This window comes from Tenebrio molitor, chromosome 1 (genome assembly GCF_963966145.1).
Source record: "Tenebrio molitor chromosome 1, icTenMoli1.1, whole genome shotgun sequence".
NCBI lineage: Eukaryota > Metazoa > Arthropoda > Insecta > Coleoptera > Tenebrionidae > Tenebrio > Tenebrio molitor.
The window spans coordinates 20,640,053-20,660,813 of NC_091046.1; the positions used below are offsets into that span (position 1 = coordinate 20,640,053).

Genomic DNA, 20,761 nt, shown 5'->3' on the forward strand with positions numbered 1-20,761 from the left:
TGTTTATACAAATAGAGATTTTGCAAAGTCAGTTTGACTGATAGTGTTTTTCCGCAGAACGTTTCAAATGAAGCAGAGCAAGCTTTAAATAGCTTAATACTGGAAAAATCAAAAGGCAGGTATCTGAAATCATACGAGACATTCAAAGAATGGCAGAATCTAAATAAGGTTACGACTGTAACTGGTAAGTATTCGTAGTGTCAGTTATCTTTTTTGCTTATGCAGTCCCCTATGGCCTATCACGGGCGGCTGCCCGTTGTGGACTCGTTGTGGCTGTGCCCACGGCGTGGATATATAAGATGAGTCTGGAGGAACGGTCGAAACTCAATGAGTGTATTCACACATGAAAATAATGTAAAATAAACTTGTAGCGCGCCAGAATTGTAGTGCATCGAGCGGCCACCAGAATAGCGCCCTCGTCGCCTCACCCAGCACCTGGCCATCTCCACTATCTCCCTGCCAACCATCTCCCTTCTAACCATCCCCTTCCATCGTCAGACCCTATAAATAGCTGAACACCATGCAGAAAAGCCAAGAGCATACACTACTTTTCTGTTCTGTGAAAGAAACCGTTGCCACTATACACTCTGTGTATCCACTTCACCACTTGTCGTTTGACATTTTACTTGTCGCCTTGACTTACAGTGTTTTGCTGTTTTTTTACAGTGTTTTGCTGTTTTTTAGCTTCATCCGAACGTTTCAAGACTTATTTTGATCTGCAAAGTTTCACTTGATTTGTAATAACTTTTTTATTATACCTGAATCAGAATCCCTGTTTCTGACACTAAAATGCGTGCGAAAATAGTATATTAAAAGACAAGTTTCATAAGACCAGTCTTGAAGCACGAATTCAAGATTAAAAAACGAGTGGCGTAGCCACGAGTTACTTTACAGAATGAGTGCTTCAAGGTCTTATGAAACGAGTTTTTTACACTATTTTTTGTAATTTGCCCTTTTTAAGCCGTTTTTAAACAAAAATGTTTACTTTCCTCGATTTAGGGATTTTCGTGGCGGTTGGTAATGTCTTAATTTTAAAAGTGAAAATTTGATCAAGTCTTCAAAGTCGCCTTTTGTTTTATCCAAATTCTGTCACAAAACACGAATATGAAAGATAATCTTTCATGTACGCCCGCTGAAATACGTGAAATTCCCAAAAATACGGTCGCGAATTTGTTGCTTGATAAATCCTGATAAATAATTGTTTGCACATTTTGTAATTTAGACTGACACGCATGACAAATCAAGTTTTGCCAACCTAAAAATTTTCGTAAAATGTTCGGTCCAATAATGGCTATAAGGACATCCCAGATGATGACGTCGCGTTCGTTAATATGTCTATTAGAGAATAAAAATGGAGGCAAATTACAAAAAGGGCTCTTAAAACACTAAGGGCCAGTTTACAGAAGCGAAATTAAGTTAATCGTAATCAAATGCGAGATTAACTGAACACGTGATCAGATTGAACCAATCGCAGTTTCGGATTCATGGGTTAAACGCGCATTAAAATTTAATTCGAATTAAATATTTAATTCTCTTTCTATAAACTGGCCGTAAAGCTTTAAGGTCGCTTAGGTAACAACAAATTCACCTACATTTTGAACAATGATAAATAGACATTTATACACAGTTTATGATAGCAACGAAACAACAACAATTGACCATTTCTATATCAACGATTAATGACACAGATTACTTTGGAAAAGGTATTTCAATTTGCTTCTTTTTTGTTATAATTTTCAGATTGTAGTGCAGGTATAATAAAAAATAGCGTATGATACACGTTTATAGGGGCCTTTAAAGCAACGTGCACTCGTCGCGCGTGCTTTAAAGGCTTCCTTATAAACTTGTATCATAATATACTATTATAATACCCATTTGTTTTAAAGTTACGTTACAGCAATTTAACTTTAATGTAGAAAAAAGCGTTTAGACATTATAGTTTTTGTTTCAGTGAAAATAAACTAATTTGCCATAGGTATATGTCAGAAGAAATTTGTTAGCGTTTCAACAAAGAATCGACATTTGAAGATAATGCATAATGAAAAATTAGAAGAAAGAAAATCCCAACACATTAAGTGCCCAATATGCTCTGAAGAGAGAAAGGAAATTTTAGCAATTCATTATTGCCTTATTCAACATTTATACAAGGTACACAATTTAAGTATCGAACAATGTAATTTCAGTTTTAGGAATATGGAAGAATTCGAAGCTTGGAGAACTCAGGAAGGTAGAGAAGTGGATTATGCTTATACTGCAAGTGTTAACCGTCCTAATAGTAAAAAGTCTATATATTACAATTATTGTAATCGTAGTAACTCAAAAGGTTGGGAGTTATCAGTTTTGGAACTAGCACCAATAAGTAATATAAAATCTTTATAGGATTTAAAAGTAATTGTACTAAAAGAGTTATGAAGACATTCGGATTTGTGGAATATGCCCTTCAAGAATATGTCCTAAAATCTCTGGAAATGGTAGCTTTTAATAAGTCACTTCCAGTATTAATAATAATTAAAATGTATGTTACTGTTAAACTTTTAGGGAACGATAAATGTGAAATTTATTAAAGCACATGTGGGTTATGAAGATGAATTAAGAACGAAACCTTTGTCTCAGAAAGAACAAACACTGATAGTCAAGCAGTTACAAGCAGGTATTTCAAATGACAGAATACTAGAGGATGCAAGAAAAACCATATGAGAAAGTGGCAGGGATTTTGTACGAGTTGAAGAAAAATTTCCAGAAAGAAACAAATAATCAATTATCCAGAAAGAGAAAAATAGAAAAGCAAATGTATTATCCTAACAAGAAACGAGTAGTGAGTACTAAATTAACCACATTTAATATTTTTGGTTTTAAATAGAAAGTTCTACTGCAGTTTGTGACGACATCTGTGTTTTTTCTGACTCCCACTTTTTTAAACATCCATTAAATATATTTTTTTTTTATATTAATTGTCAGTGATAGCAGCAGTGCTCATGTTTTTACATGAAACACGACATTTACTTTTTTTGAAATTGGCGCCATTATTAAACTCCACCCATCCTCGGTCATTGGCCCGCACGCGTTGGAAAAGTAGTATATGCTATGCAGAAGAGACAAGACTATTCTTCTGCTCTGACCAGACAGCTTCCTTGTGAGTGTGAACATCTACCCAGACGTTGAATAGCTCTGCCCTAGAAGCTCCCGCGGCGGACAAGTCGGATCATTCTTGGCTCTAATCAGACAGCTCCCTTGTGTGGACATCTACTCACACCTTGAATAGCTCTGCTCCGGAACGCTCCCCAGGTGGACGAGTCGGACGAAAGTCTTCTCCGTACCCTGTACTTACCTCTACCTCCTTGTTTATTTGTTCATTTATTTGTTGAATAAAGTTTGTGTTTCCCCCACTGCGTTACATCGGATTCGAACCCTTCCCAAGCAACCCAACGCCTATCATTACAAGTGTCGACCAAAGAGAGGACCGATACGCACAGGTGCTACAAACATATATTCTTATCCGGTTTTCATTTGTTTTCAAGTTATAGCGTAATTAAAAATTTTTTCTCCCACACCGTTAGTAAATGTAATAATTCCGAAATCATTTTTAATAATAAACTAGGCAAAAATGAATAGGGAATTTTTCCTTTTTTGAATTTTTTATAAATACCGTTTAAAATTTGTAATGAAATGTGTTACAAATATATGAATCTACACATTAAATGTAATGTTTCAAGTACTTGTAACATTTTAAATTTATCTTGTATTTAAGAATACGTGGGAGGATTGGGGCAATTATTTTGCTTTCCAAGAAAAATTGTGGAATTCCTTATTCATTTTTGCCTAATTTAGAAAGTAAAAATTCTCACTATTGAGATTGGAATATTTATTCTCAAATAATTGCTTCTTATGTGTTTTGCATGTATTTTCATTCCATAACAAGTAACTGAATGAATATTCCATAATTATGCTCAACAAAATACATACATTGCCATGGATTTCAAAACTGTCAGTGTCAGATATCAATGCGGCGTCCTAATTGTTTTGTGACAAGTTTTAATTGAAATAAACAAGCATTGTTCAGATTTAATTGTTTTTGATTCATACTTTCTGGTCGTACAGAATTATTACATGGTCGTGGAGAAAATACTGTCTGTTACCCGGTTAAAATGAAAATTCGATCTACCCGTGGTTCCTCACGCTCGCTAACGCTTGCACTCGGAATCTTCCACTCGTAGATTGAGTGACCTGACCTGACCTGACCTAACCTCGTTACAGAATATATTCTACTAGTCTAGCGTTCTACTCGTATCCAAATTTTCGCTTGTTTTCGCACTGAAAACATTTTGTAATCAGAGTATGCCATGTTTGAGGCTAAAAATCATTTGGCTGGTTGAAAAATGAAGTGTACAAAGTACAAGTGAACACTTGGAAAGCACTAATTCGACGTATTAGAAAAACTGCAACCAAGAAAAGCATCACGCAATTAGTAAAGCAACAAGCGCCCTTCGTAGGCTAAGCAGAAAGTGTTTAGAGGTCAACGGCGGTATTTTTTAACATTTAATAAAAGAACGTGCTTATTAAGACAATGTTAATGTTTGCAATTTTGTTTATTTCTTATTACGCTATAACTTGAAAACAAATGAAAATCGGATAAGAACATATGAGTTTATTTTACATTATTTTCACGTGTGAATACACTCATGAAGTTTCGGTCGTTCCTCCCGACTCACCCTGTAGATGTCAGATATCATGATGTCAAAATTAAAACATAACGCAAGATGACTGTTCACTGTTATACGGAGTGATCAAGAATGACTGAGTCTGTTGGTAGCAATGAAATTTGGCAAATTTAAAATTTACCAACGAAGGTTAATTTTTGTAATAGTATAAACATAACCTGCATAACCAAGAATGTGTTTAATGTCATCTCAAGTTAAAAAATCCAGTCAATGCGTGGTCAGTGCCAATTACTAGACAAAAATCACCAGTATTTTCAATTGTTTCATTGCCAACAGACTCAGTCATTGTTGATCACGCTGTAGTAATTAACGTTATAAGTCCGGGAACTCATAGTTTACAGTACGAGGCGACGAAGGAGCCGAGTACTGTAAAAAGAGTTCACGGACGGATGTCGTTATGTATTTTATTTCATCCTGCCTCAAATTTCGTTTGAAAGAAACATTGAAATTAATTTCAAAATAATTCAAAAAAAGCTTCAAATCTAGTCACATTTTTGGAACATGATTAGCAACGGCTGTTTGGCAATTGTTTATTTTGTTGAAATAATCTTGTGCGTCAAAATGACTTCTAAAGCAAATCCTCCATAAATTGTAAGAAAATCTGCAGAAGCCTGTGCTGAATTAATACCTAGCAAGTCTGGTGAAAGGTATCAAAAACAATTCAGCCATTTTTGTAAATGGAAATCAGAAAATAATGTGAAGAAAATTACGGAAGAGGTTATGCTGGCTGGCCTATTTTTTAGATTTGGTTTAAATGGTTGTATTATTTAATTTGTGAACTAACGTTTTTAGTCTGAGAAAGTAAGTGCATCTTCTTTGTGGCCGAAATAGTTAAATTGTTAATTTGCATTTAGATGTATTTTTGAATAAAACATTTCTTAAACCTAAATAATTGTTATTGGGATTGTTACTTTTGTGTTTCCAATAGCAACACTTAACCGGCGTCCGGCCGTTTTTTGCGTTTTCCCGGATTCAAACTGATGACGTAAAGTATTGAAATTTGACACAGGATGAAATAAAAAAGTAAACATTTGTAAGTTGTAAGCGTTTGCTATTCACGTTTTGATCATTTTTGTTATATTTAGCGAATAACTGATGCCGTTGAAAACGAAATGCATTCCGCGCCTCGAGAATAACAGAATAATTAACGCAGATCGCGGCAAACTATGTAGGATCTAGTCCCACCAAAGTCCCGAAAAGTGTATGACTGCTACATGATGCTCGTGATGAAAAATATCTGGCCACAAATGAAAAATTTCTGAGTTCCCTAGAGGAAGAATTATAAATTATTATTGTAGGTTATGTCTGACCGGCGCTTGTGATGTGATGATTTCACCAATTTGACAATGAGAGATATCGAAGATTTGGGCTCTACTATCGTAGTTCAGGATACTCATAATTACAAATCCCGATCATTCACCATTTTGAGAAAGTTTTACCTGGAAATTTGTTGAAAGTACATCGGATAATTTAGATAGTGTTGTGGACTATACAAAAAAAATAAATTATTTGTTTCACAGTCTGGGACTGGTTTACAAATCTATGAGGGGCATGATGACCAACTCAATAGACCGAGACCAATGGCTTAACGTGACTTCCGAATCACTAGATAGAATATAGCCTTTTTTTTATTTTTTTATTTTTTTAAATTTCGCCTTGGGTCGGAATCGAACGCGCGACCCTCGCGTTCCTGAGCCGAAACGGACTCCCTTAGGCTATATTCTGCCTAAAAATTTGTTTCACAGTCTAGGACTGGTTTACAAAATTTCAAGTAAGTACCAATAATATTACAAGGGAAGTAGGAATTACTATTGCCTTAAAATTTGAAAATTGCAACTGCAGGACCGTTTCGCCCAGTTGCCGACTTCAACTGCGTTTCTGTCTTCAATCTCTGGGTTTGGCACAAAAAAACTCACTTCTACTCTTTATGATACAGGGTCTATCAGAATTGGCGGACCAAAATAATACGGTGAAATCATCATCTTCTGGGAATACCTAATAGGAAAAATATTTTTTTAAATCCATCCTCATTGGATTTTAAAATAAGGACGTTTTTAATTGACCAATCGCGTGTAGATATAAAATTACCTTAAAAAATTATATTAGTAACTATCGAAACAAATTTGAGGCTCACAGCATGTTCACCTTTGACCAAGATAATTTTTGATATCTCGATATTTATTTAACACAAACCCAATTTTCGTTTTTTTTTTAAATATCAGATTTGAGGGATACTGGAAGTCACATGATAATTCTTGTCAGTCATCTTTTTAGTCTTTAGACAAGCAGTGATAAAATAGTAAAACTTCTCAAATTAATGAAAAAAATCTTTATACGTAGTGTGAACTTCTTGATAAACACTATACTTATTTGTACTATACAGTTAAACGAAGTCATAACCGAGAACAGCTACGACGGCATATTTAAAACAAATGAAGCAGAAGATACACAAATCAAAATCAAAATCGACCTATCTGAGGACTTTTACGAATTTTTCTTATAATCCGAATTTGTATATTTTGTTGTTACCCAACCATTGTAGATAAAAAAGTAATAAATTGACAAATAAATAGAAAACTCTTTATCTTATGCACATACTTTAAGGGTAGAAGAAAAAGTACATATTTTGTTATTCAGTTCCAAGAAATTGTTTAAAAATTAACTATATTTAGAATGTTACTTTTCAGAATGCACGTTTCTGATATTCAAGGCAAATTGTCATTTATAATATCATGAGTAGTCCAAATTATGTCAATTATTTTTCAAACTGGTCACGAATTATCAATTGTGCTTGGGAATTAATCCACGAGTGCGTCAGCACGAGTGAGATTCGCAAGCACAATTGAATGAGTGAAACCAGTTTGAAAAATAGTCTACATAATTTGGACTACAAGTTGTATTCGGAGGACTATTCTATGAACCAACTTTGGTAATTTGGCAGCAAATCGAAAGAAGAAATTAACCCAGAAATCGAAGAAAATGTTTCCAACAACACAAAAAAGACACGTGAGTCCATTTGGAAGCAATTCTCAAGGCTGCATTCATTTGTTAAAAATTATCGCTGGGATCACTAGTAGTATTACCGATACAATTTCCACGAGTGGGAATATTCCGTCCAATTTTTTGAAACCATGGTAACAAATGTGTAAAATTGTGTTTTTATTGGTCCATTTTTAACAAATGACAGGTAAATGGAATAGTCAGTATAATTTTTAAAGAACTATTGTCAGAGAAAATATAGGTTCTCACGATCGATCCCTAACTTAAAAAAACTAGATATTTTGTTTCAGACAAAATACATTAAAAATTATTTAATTTAAAATTTAGAAACGAAGGAATTCACATCCGCAAATAAATTAGCTAGGTTTTAAAGATGAGTAGTGAATTTTATAATATATTGGGATATAAGGTTAGTAGGTAACAGAATCGAGGAAGAGTTTGAAAAACTCCGTTATGGCACTTACTAACCGTATAGTCCACAATGTTTTTCGCACAATTGCTTAGGTATATGAAAAGAATTGATTTTGAAGTAATTTTTTTGACAGGAGTATTTTGAAAACATTAATGCCATTTAATGACTTATCTCAGTAGGTATCCGTGCCGTTATTTACTTACAGCCTTAAGGCTGGAAGTTCAACTTTTAGATTGTATCAACAACAATGGGAACAAGCTCCCGAGTGACTATAAATGATTGAAAATTATTTTGTTATGTTGGTAACACATTTGAAATCTTTAGTTGGCAACATCGTTGACATGACACACGCAATTTTTAAAATTAAAACAAACGTCAAAAAAATTTAAATCGACAATGTACTTCGTGACTTAACCTAACCTAAATAGAAATGATTGACAGATGATGCACGAGAAGACTTGCACTACCAACTGCATCAGTGTTGCCAATCCACTATTTTCCTTCAATCATTTATAGTCACTCGGTATAACAACACGATTGTGCGAAAAAGATAATTAAATCATTACAAGTACCTACTCGATTTGAAAATGTAACATAAAATTTGTGATGTAGTACATCATATTTAAGTTATATTATTCAAAGTACTTACTAATACAGGGAGCAATATGGGATCGACTTTGTTGATATCCTTTAGCACAGCGGTTACAAGTGGTACCAACTACACCATCTTTACAAGGACATTGTCCAGTAGCTTGATTGCATGTTCTGCCTGATGCTCCTATTGGGTGACAGTCACACGCTGTAACAATCAAATGTTGCTAGAGAACAGGTTTAATCAAAAGACTAACATAACTTTTGAGTACATGTTTGCAATAATAGATATTTATGCATTAATAAAGATATAAAACATGATTTTTCCCTGAGGTTTATAAGTCAACCGAGGGTAAAAACATGAATATCTCCCGTGGTGCATACAATATTATATTTTTTAGTATCTGCACTTAAAAGTTACAACTTTCTTAAAAATATTTTGCAGGGAAGATTGCGTGAATACGAGTATATGGTTGCTATAGTTTGCTTCTCATGAGTTTGTTGTAAACAATGTGGATGGCGAAAAAATTTGAAATATCCCAAGGGAGTTATGAAGGGTTTTTCATAATGTGTATCTATGACGAAAAGAAACAATATCGTGTTGATAAAAAAATGAATAAATTCTCATTGTAAAAATACACAAATTTCTGTTTAATATAGATTTATTTAATCTGTACCACCACCTAACATTAGAGATCACATACTACGCGGCGGAGTATATTTCCCTCTAGAGAAAAAATTCCCAGTTTTAAGGTAACATTTTTCAGATTAATTCTCTCCCACACCTTGGTCTTCCGGTTTGAATTGAAAATGATGTAGACACCCATACGTATCTAAAATCGTTATCAATCAAGTTGGATATACATATAATATGCAACAAAAATTAATAGTAGTGTTACAGTTGCTATATTAAAATTTTTGTCTTTGCTTGTCGACAGTTGTTAAGAATATTTAGTTTTTGTATCTAAAGAATATAGATAGAACTGCTACTTTAATCAGATTTATGGTAAATGTATTGACTTTATCAAGAAGTAGATACTTAATTAGTTATTAGCGTTAAGAAAAACTTTGAAAGCAGAAAAATAGAAAATCATTATACAGGGTTATTCACGAGCAACAATCGGCCTTACAAACATTGAAACGCCACCAGTTATACTTTTCATCGCCTTCCTGGATCATTTATATTTATTTAAAACAATTTCAAACATTGTTGGTTTCAGTTTTTTTTTTATTTGACATGAAGTTGACATCTAAATAAATGGTTAGGTTATTTTTATTTAATCACAAATATAATGGGTATTTTTTAAATTTGGCGTCGAAGTAGGCATTGGAGAGTCGATTGAGATCGCATCACTCCTGTAAAGCGTAAGATTTAAACAGCTGATCCGTGATCCGTAACCTGTATAGTGCGTTCACAATCGACAGTTCAACGCCTACTTCGACGCCAAATTTAAAAAAAAACACCCGTTATTTTAGGTTTGATAGATGTCACGTAACGACAACTGAAAATTGTCCTAATAAAAGCAGTCTTGGATTCATTAAAAAATAAAAAGATCAACTGGTATCTACTCGTTTGAAAAATATTTATGTTTATTCGATTGCGTCGGGACGTTGTTAGGCCCATTATTACTTGTGAATCCCTGTATTCAGGTTTTCTCACAAGAAACCATAACAATGTTAAAAATTTGTTGTCCGATTTCAGTAGGTATAATTCATTCAATTTCGTAATGACGAACTAGCTGCAACTTTTTTTTTTTTTTGTTAGATTTTTTTACAAAATAAATACAAATTAGACAGTTGGCAAGGATTTAAATTGTCATATTATTGTCACTGCCAAAATGAATGAATTTCCAAAACGGAATAGAGCATCAGTAAGCAAGCAGACGAAGCAGCACATTTTAAAGGCTTTCAACAAAATAAAAGAAATAACTCATGGAGATAATGGAAACGTAAATACGTAAAGTGAAAAATTGTAGAAGCAGTGCCGGATATTTTTTCGGTAAACTCTAATCTAAAATAAAAGTCTCCGTAAGTGCTGTACAGGTATCACTCCCAGAAGTATACATAATTAAATGAATGACAAGGACAAGGTTTATGGGAAACTTTAGCATTCATGACATATCCCCAATTATTGTTAATTTGGCTGAATATTCCGATTCGGACTTAGAAAACAGCGACGATGACAAGGATGAATAGGGAAATGCAAAATTATTTCATTGTTAGGTTCAACTGCTCTTTGTTTAGTGTAACTTTGCCCAGGTTTTTTTTTTCAAAATAATTAAATACATTTAATTTCACTAAACTTTGACTGGGAACAGTTTTGACAAAACAAATAACGTGATCCATAACCCAACTTTTTAAAAGCCCAAATTCGCGGTAAAAAGGTGTGTTCATAAGACAAAAGTTACTAAATTTAGTAACTCTAGTTCGTCATTACAAAAATGAATTGATTATAACAAAAATGTCTGGTGCTCATTTAAATTTACGGTCAAAATTGGCGTTGAACTGTCAATTGTGAACGCACTACTCGTGTAAAAACACAAACAACGGTAAAATGTAAACAGCTGATCCGTAATTCATAATCCGTAGTGGTTTCACAATCGATTCTTCAACGCCAACTTTGACCGAAAATTTTAATGAACACCCGATATAATTAAATAAGTACATAAACTCGGTACAGGTTGCAAAAACACACTTGTCATTTGCAACAGCACTTTTATGGCATTAGTCATTTGAAATGACTTTAAAACTGTACTTATATGGAAAATATTCAACCCAAACTATGATTTTCTGGTCCCTTTGTGTCTTTATTTGGTTCAGAAATATGAAAAAAATGCCGTTGTGTCTTTGCAAACTGTACCGAGTTTAGGTCCTACTATGGTGGCCAAAAAATTTTAGCCGTTACTATCTTGACATTCCCATAAATTGTAAATAACTCTTTAGAAACCGTAACCCCACTTTCGATTCTTGTCATTTTGACAATCAATTTAAACTGTTTAAAGCTCAGATATTCGAAAAATCCGACATGAATGAACAAAATTAGAGCAGTCGTACATAGATAATCTGAGGTAAACGTTCTGTGTAGTAGAAATGACAAAATAATTTCGAGTTTTGAAATTTACCACCCAGAAAATAAGGTTCATAATTAAGACGGTAATCATGATGACAATAAAGTACGGATTACAATTTTTTTTTTTTAATTGACAGACAATGACGGCCAAAATTTAAAATTTTTTGGTGCTTGTGTTTTCGTGATCGAATGACGTAGTTTCATCAGTTGTCAAATTATACAATACACGGATTGAGTTACAAAGAGGATTTTTTTTTTTAATTTTACAGAAAAAGTCACTCTTGATAAAATGATCTGCTTGTTTTCAGGCTTCTAAAGCAATTTTCATTTTTGTAAGTAAGTAAGCCAATATTTATGAAATTTTGCAAAGAACAATGATTTTACATTGTGAACAACTTTTCTTAATGACATTTTGCCGTAGGTAGTACAGAACAGCTACTTTACCTAAACCACCAAGGCCTCCTTGATTTGAAACAATCGAAGATTAGTTTCGAGCCAAGCAGGGCTTAATCCCCAAATATGAAATTCTTCAAAAAATTATTGTCAATCATACTTCTTTGTAATTCAATTCGTGGGCATACTGTATAAGGTGATCAAGAAAGATTTTTTCAGTTTGCAATATAATTAAGAACATTTTTTTATTTGGCTATTTGCAACACTGCAACCGTATATGTTTAGTTTATTTATTTGACAGATATCTGACGTAACATTAACAGCCGCAAAGTGGTAGGTTATAATGAGAGTAAAAATTTACTGTAAAAAGAAATTAAATTTGAAATACAGAACAATTATCTAAAAATTAAATAAAGAAAATGCTCGAAGTGGCTCCCATTTTGCTTTTAAACATAAATTAACTTTTCTTTTTAGGCTCTCGAAGAGATTCTCCAGCATGTTTAATTTAATTTGAAATGTCAAATGTTACTTGTCAGTCTCAAGCCGTGTAGGTACAAGCGAAAATTACTCTAGTTGTACCATTTAAAAATAAAGTTCAGTATTACCAACTCGAACACGCAGTGGTGTGAATTTTGTTTTAATAAACAGCTGTTTTTAGAACAAACCAGGGAAAGTTTTGTCTACATGATGATTTTTACTTTAAATTACTAACTTAATTTATAACAATGATATGATAATCAAAGTGAAGTTGTATATCTGAAGTAAAAACATACCAATTAAAAAAAGTAAAAGAAAGAGAAAACTATCCTGCTTCACTGCAACTTTTTTTAATATTCGTTACTATAAAAAAATAATTTATTGAAGACTAAATGCCGTTGAAATAAGTTAGACGGAGATGTTATTGGCGTTTGCAACAAAATGGTAATAGTAATTATACACCAAGGTATAGAAGACATTTTTTTAAGCCGAGGTAGCTTCGAGGGGAATAAAGAAGCGAGGCTTAAAATTGTCTTCTCTACCGTGGTGTATATATTTTTCTTTTCACTACTAGATACGTTAAAACCCTTTCTAATAATAATTAAATTTGTTTGTCCGATGCGACGATCCAAGTTCTCATTTTTCAACGGTTGCTATGAAAATTGAAAATCGTCTGTCTACGTTAACCAATAAAATCAAAGAAAATCTTTCGTTGCTAGGTGACGGCTGTTCATTATTAACCACTGGTTAATAATGAAAAATTATTAACTAGTAGGAGAGAAATTCTACTTCTGGGTTCAGTTCGAGAGTCAATAATGACGCCTTCTAAGACTAGTAGTGAAAAAATATTTTTAGAATCTACTGTAACAATTTACTACAATGTCCTCGTAGTATTTTTTTTTTTTAATTTTCATATTTTTAATAATAAAATCTTATTTAAAAGTATCATCCGATATTTCTTCTTTTGTTTTTTTTTTTTTTCATTTTATTTGACAAATATATAAGTGCAATTCATTCACCGACATTTCTAAAGGTGACTGGATTACAAATGTTTTTGATCACACGATATTTTTAGTCAATTTATTTTAATTTTTTGTTTTGTGAAGTCGGACAATAAATAACGGAGTTATAGCGTTTTTATGACAGTCTGTATAAGGCAGAACTTTAATTTTATAAAATGTTCGATTTCCCAAAAAAACTAGAAGGTACGTATGTAATGTATGTATACCTTAGACAAGCATTAACAAAATAATAAGCTTATCAACAAGCGTTGGTCACAGACACTGTGAGAGCATCTAAACTCCAGCTTAACGCATTATTCCCAGTCGTGTCCAACTATTACGTACTGGAAAAGCGGCAAATTTGTTGTACGTTACAAAATTCATTCTGTCTTACTCGCTCCAACTTTCTAAACCTTCTGAAACCATTATAAAATATATCAGATTGATGGCCAAAGGAAAAGCGTGAACAAGCATATCATAAAACGATTAGTACGAATAAGTTTAAAATCCAGGTGTGAACTTGAAGACGCATAAAAAATAACTACATTTTATTTTACAAATCCGTTTTCAGCTGTTATTTCTGTATCATTGGAAATACAAATGATAAAATCGGTTAAAATAATAATATTTTTAACTTAATAATAAAATTAGCACAAAATACTGTAGACTTAAACAGTAAACCAGTCCTAGACTGTAGAAACAAATTTATTTATCACATGATAAGATGTTCCAACTACACAATATAAATAAATACATTTCTAGAAATCTTAAAATTTAGAATTATTTAATTAGTAATTTAATAGTAATGTGCTTTTTCATCATTAAGTCATGGTTATATGTTATATCAATTCGGTATTTATTCACGAATAATACTATACTGGGTGATTCAGATTGGTATTCGCGCCCCTAAATCTTTTTTGTTTTAAGAAAAAACGATAGCAATATAAAGTCCATTCGTTTTAATAAACAATTGTCAATGTCAAAAATTCTTATAAGACCGGACTGTACCACCCCAGATTCCCCAGAATATCGTATTTATGGACCGGATGTATAATGGTTTTTACACTAGATATTTATTGAGGTTATGTATATGTTGCGCTTTGACGTTTTTCTATCGCAATTACACAAATCACAATAATAATGTCATATCCAGCGACCCGTACGCAAGTACCTACAGAAAAATGATATCTGTTAAGACCTTGCACATCAAAAGCAATGTTATGATGTTTAATGATTCTTAAAAGTGAGTTGCGTCTTCAAACTTAGCAAGGAGAAATGAAGGTTTGTACGGAATATTTACTTGAAATCCAATAAATCGGGAAATGTGAACGGTTAAATAAAATGTGGATTAAAAGATAAAAGACAAAAATTAGTTTAATATTAGAAAAATGAAAAAACTAGGTTACTTCAAAAATATGAGCAGTTTTCTCGCAAATTTCTTTCATCGACATTCATGGTTTTTCCGTCTCCAATTCTTTGCAGTATCGAACTACTGCCACCTTTTCACGTTGAAGAAGCCCTGACCTGTACCCCTTTTACGTGAAGCCATTCTTGTTTTGAATTTTATATTACACAAGTCTTGCGCATGTCAAAAGGACGAAATTTGGCTGACACTCAGAGATGCCAAGATTGATTTATGAAATAACTAGGGTTGACATTTTGGCAAGTCTACCACCTTGACAACATTTTGACAATTGTTTATTAAAACGAATGGACTTTATTTGTAAATCGCTTGTGAAACTACAATAGATGATGTTGTTAAATCTTCTCTACGATGACATATGTCAAAGTTAAGACAGTCAACTTTTTTTTTTAAATAGTACACTATACATTTCTTAGCCTATTCTTGTAAAGCTTTTTTCTCTACATTTAAATGTGTAAAAAAAGTTGACACTTAGATCAGAAAAAAATCGAGAAAAATAATAAAATATGATTTCATTTATTCGAAAGCGTTATTTTCTAAAAAGAGCTAGTTAGCCAAACATTTGTAAATTCGCATCATGTTGGTTTCCTGCATGTCACTATTTACAAGACAACCACGTAGCCAAAAAATAAAATTATTTGACCTTGTTTGTTTTCAACCCTCGGGTGCGACTCGGCCAGAAAACTGACTGACTCGGACGAAATACCAAATCCATACTGAATTTACTATGCTAAATTCGCGTTATGTTGATTCCCTGTATCTCACTATTTTAAGAATTACATAGCCAAAAATAAAATTATTTGACCGTGAAATACCCGATCATCCTGAATTTACTTTATTCGAATATTAGAATTTAAACTTATTCGAATTTTACATAGTCACCTATTCAAATATTCGAATAATTCGAATAGGATTCCCAAGACTGACATGTCATTCATGCACTATCAAAATTCAACTACATATTTTCATCGTGTATGCATTCAAAGCGGTATAGTCAGGAAGAAGTTAGGTTTCGAAGCCAGATGTTATATCATAGATATTTATTTAAATGTAGGTTATAACCAAGATAACTCTATAAACTGGTACGCCGTCTCGCCGCCATTTTGTGATTTAATTTTGGGACCAGATGACAGTTTGTATATAATCTACTAGATGGCGAAACCATTCCAAGGACTGTCATCAAGCTGTCACTTTGTTACGTCCCGCCAAACTAAAATTAAATATTTTTCATTGTTGTCTGTCTTTTTATAAAAAGAAACCATGAAGAAGTGTTCTATTTCTGGATACATTAAAATCCTGAATACAGACCTCTCAATATTTCAGGTTCCTTCGGTAAATTTTAGAAAGTTAGCGTCTTAAAACCTCGATGTCTGTAATTCTTGCATCGTTTTACTCCGAAATGTTCAAGTTCCACGACGAAATTCCGATTCGGTGCGGGTTTGCTGTGATTCTTCATATTTGCGTGTGTAAAAACGAATTTAGAGGAAAGTTAGCGTCTTAAAACCTTGATTTCTGTAATTCTTGCATCGTTTTATGCAACATTCATATTTTTCAGATATGTAATGAAATCAAAGCTATTATAAACAATCTTTAAATTTATTTGAATTATTTTACGTTAACAGCACAAAGTCCAATACATATCTCAAACATTGTTAATGTGGAACTCGCCAGTCCCCAACCCGCTCCCCGCAATCCACACTGTCACTCCAAGAACTGTCATTATTGACAGTCCTTCGAAAGCTGGCGACATCTACCGACTTTTTATCTTGCCCCTTAATTTGAAACAAACGTTTCCTAATAAGTTCGTCTACCAGTCTATAGAGTTATCTTGGTTATAACATAGCTATTTCTTTAAATGTAGGCACTTTAATAATTGAGGCTATTAATGTCAAAATTCAATTGTCTCCATGGCTAACTAGCTCTTTTTAGAAAATAACACTTTCGAATAAATAAACGAATTTTTTTTTTTTTCGATTTTTTCCTATTGCAAGTGTAAACTTTTTTTACACATTCAAATGTAGAAAAAAAGCTTTACAAGAATACACTAAGAAATGTATAATGTACTATTAAAAAAAAAGGTTGACTGTCTTAACTTTGACATATGTCATCGTAGAGAAGATTTGACAACGTCATCTGTTGTAGTTTCATAAGTGATTTACAAATATATATGGTTTGCTATACTTTTTTCTCAAAATAAAAAAGATATAGGGGCGCGAATACCAATCTGAATCACCCGGTATACAGGCTGACGGCGCTGACGCTGACGCTGTATCTTACTTATTCTTTATCCGATTTAAATAAATGACTAATCAAGTGAAATAGTAAAAAAAACACTTCATTATTATCCTATTCGATATTTTTTTCGACATCTATTTTTTGACAGACGATAGCCAACTTTTTTTTTCAAATTACACACTCTATATATTTTTTTATTCGTTCTAATAGAAGAATCTTCTTCTGAATATTCGTACATTAACAGAAAAAACAAAAAATGTATTTTAATTGAAAAAAATTGAAAATCAAAAATCAAATTTGTAAACAATACAAAATCTATTCTAGTTGCTCAAAATTTCCTCAATGCTGTTGCAGACACTGTCGATACTTAATAGAAATGCCCACCTTTGCATTCAGTAAAAAATTTCGGCGTTTTTCCTGACATACTTTCCTTTTTCTTAACTCTTTTTGGGTACCTGGTGGGGTCAAATAAATATTGTCTTGAAAGTTTCGAATGAATATAAAGAAATCCAATGGATTCAAATCTGGGGATCTAGCGGGCCATCGAATAGCTGCATGAGCACCCATTCATCGTTCACCAAAATGATTTAAATGATTTAAAAATTTACAAAATTCTTGCCTGCATTACGAGTATGTGGTACGGCGCCGTCCTGATGAAACACGACTCTATTCAACACTGCTAAGGGTACCTCATCCAGAAAGTTGCTTATTTCATTTGATAATAAATAATATGATATTTTGTTTGTTTGAGACTGCTATCAATAAAAAAGGGACCCACTAGTCCATTCTATCTCCAAAAATGCCACACCACACGTTAACACTAAATCGTCTTTGAAAATTTTCTTCCACAGCATCATTATTCTTATTATTATTATTATCAAACTGTTTTGACAAATGAATACTTCGAGCATTTAGAACAAAGTTCTCTCTTGTTTATTTTGGTCACTTGATTTTTAAATTTTGTACATTTACACTTTAATTTCTTGACTTTTGTTTAATGAATGGGTATAGTTCTTTGCATTTTTATATTCAGAAGACAAATCTCTACAATACTGAATAAAAAAAATGTACAGTGCTATTTGAAAAAAAAGAAGCTGATGTTCATCTGTCAAAAACTGGACGCAAGATTTTTTTTTTAATTTAGCTGGTATTAAAGTGTTTTCAAAATTATTTCATTTGATGTGTCATTTATTCAAAGCGGATAAAAAATAAGCAAGATACAGCATCAAAGGTTTTTCGTCAGTCATCCTGTATATAAAATGTCTGTTTGTTGTTTGTTTTGTATACAAATCTACAGTTTTACTCCAATTTTGATGAAATTTTGTACACTTGAGCTTCAAAACAGGGGGAAAATTACTGTCTACTTTTTGAGCACTTTTTTCGAGTTGGAAATTGGGTTTGAATGATATATTCAGGTGTCAGAATTACATTTGGTTGTTTATACAAACAGACATTTTGCAGTCAGTTTGACTGATAGTGTTTTACCGCAAAACGTTTTAAATGAAGCGGAACAAGTTTTAAATAGCTTAATACTGGAAAAATCAAAAGGTAGGTTTCTGAAATCATACGAGACATTCAAACAATGGCAGGATTTAAATAAACTGTAAATGAAAATGTTATGTTGGCGTATTTTCATGAACTGGTAAGTGTTCGTAGTATTAGTTATATTTTTGTTTATGCAGTCAAAGAAGCGTGGCCCCTCATCATTATGGACGTATTACTCGATGCTGCGAAGTACGAACACAAAAGACGTCTGAAAAGCTTGCATTACTAGGAATTAATTAATAATAGTATATTTCAAACCAAGGTAAGAAAGTGGTTTCTTGCAGACCGCAGGCAAAGATTATAAACCGAGTCGTAGACGAGGTTTGTAAGTGCCTAAGGTCTGCAAGGACACTTTCTTAACAAGGTTTGAATACAATTTTTTTCCCTACCGGCACAACTTTGTTGAAAAAAGTAAAAAAAAAATGGTTATATTCGTGATTAAAACGAAAATTTTGAGAATTGAATAGTAGGCTGTGTTATTTGTTTAATTAACTTGTCATCGCATTTGAAGATTTGAGGTTTGTTCGAAAATTTGATATAAACAGGGTAAAGTAATCTACCTACCTAGCTTATCTGTTTATTTTCCAGATTATATGATTGACCTACCAACTTACTTCATTGAATTGGCTTTCATTTATCAATAACTTATTTCACTTTTGACACTTTTGACATTTGTATTTTGGTACAGTTTTACCATAAACATTTCATGATTAACTTTCTTACCTTAGCGAGAAAGTTGAATTTTCTCACCTCAAATGAGGTATCCACAGCCTACATTTCTAACCGGTAGGGAGAAAAAAAGTTTTTTCGAGTTGGAGATCCCTTCACTTTCGCCGCTTCACCCCCACGCCTTCGTCTGGGTTTATCGCAAAGTAATTTTTGTTCCCAACTCAAGAAAAAAGTACATTTATTTATCCAGTGAGTTTTTTTAAGACTGGACATAGGGTTTTACATGCTAATTTTTAAACCCCTTGTTAAATTTTATTTTTATGAAAATTACAAAACCTAGCGTTGTTTTTAGATTAAACAACAATATTATCTACTGATATACTTAATTTTGTAATAGGTACCTAAATGGCTGTAATAGACAATTTACAAACAAAATGTTATTTGCAAAATAGTATATTCTAAAGCGCGAAGGCTATAAGGGACTTCTTCACCGTGGTTTATATACTATTTTTTTCACTACTAGTCTCAGAAGGCGTCATTATTAACTCTCGAACCGACCCCAGAAGTAGAATTTCTCTCCCAAGGTTAATAATAATTTTCATTATTCATATATTTAAATGTTATTCTAACTTAAGAAATAAATAAAATTCCATTACAAATCATTAGGAATAAGTAGAACTTTATTCGTAACAGGCCATGAATTATTTAAGATATTCTTGTAGCCATGGAAACACAAAAAAATAAACATTTATTTTGAAAATAAACTTGATTTGTCGTAATTTTTATTTAATTTTTTTCTCCAATTTCGTGTTGTGAAATAAAATGAACAATAATGAAATTGTGGATATGTTGCAAGCATATTTCGGAAATAATAGAAATCACTACTTGCAGAGAAACGCCACCTGAAAGCCTTCTGAATGCCAGGCGAAGTGTCTCGAACAAAATGGTGCTCAATTTGAACAGATCAGTTGAAAAAAAATTATTGTTATTTTTATTGTTTGTATTACTTAATAAATATTGTTTCCATGACTACAAAAATGTCTGCATAAGTAATTCATGGCCTGTTAGGAATAAAGTTCTACTTAAGAATTAGAAACTAAAATGACATTTAAATATACAGGTGTGCTATATTTTTGAACTCAGAAAAACATAATGAATCTAACTGTACCAAAAAAATTGTATGTTGCCATTAAAAAAAAATAAAGTTGACCCTTGACCCTTGCAAGG

At 32.6% G+C, this 20,761-nt stretch overlaps 1 protein-coding gene and 1 long non-coding RNA gene across 2 annotated transcripts in view; one reads left to right on the plus strand and one right to left on the minus strand.

Moving 5' to 3' along the window:
* LOC138141582 (netrin-1-like) overlaps window positions 1-20,761 on the minus strand; it is a 227,892-nt gene that overhangs the window by 71,707 nt on the left and 135,424 nt on the right. Inside the window, exon 3 of the mRNA XM_069062318.1 lies at window positions 8,780-8,929. Within this exon, the coding sequence (XP_068918419.1) occupies window positions 8,780-8,929 (150 nt within the window). The remainder of the gene's footprint in view (window positions 1-8,779; window positions 8,930-20,761) is intronic.
* On the plus strand, window positions 1,583-2,885 carry LOC138141602 (uncharacterized). Its single transcript, XR_011163205.1, has 3 exons — window positions 1,583-2,323; window positions 2,380-2,471; window positions 2,539-2,885. It is a non-coding gene; the product is annotated as an uncharacterized lncRNA (long non-coding RNA).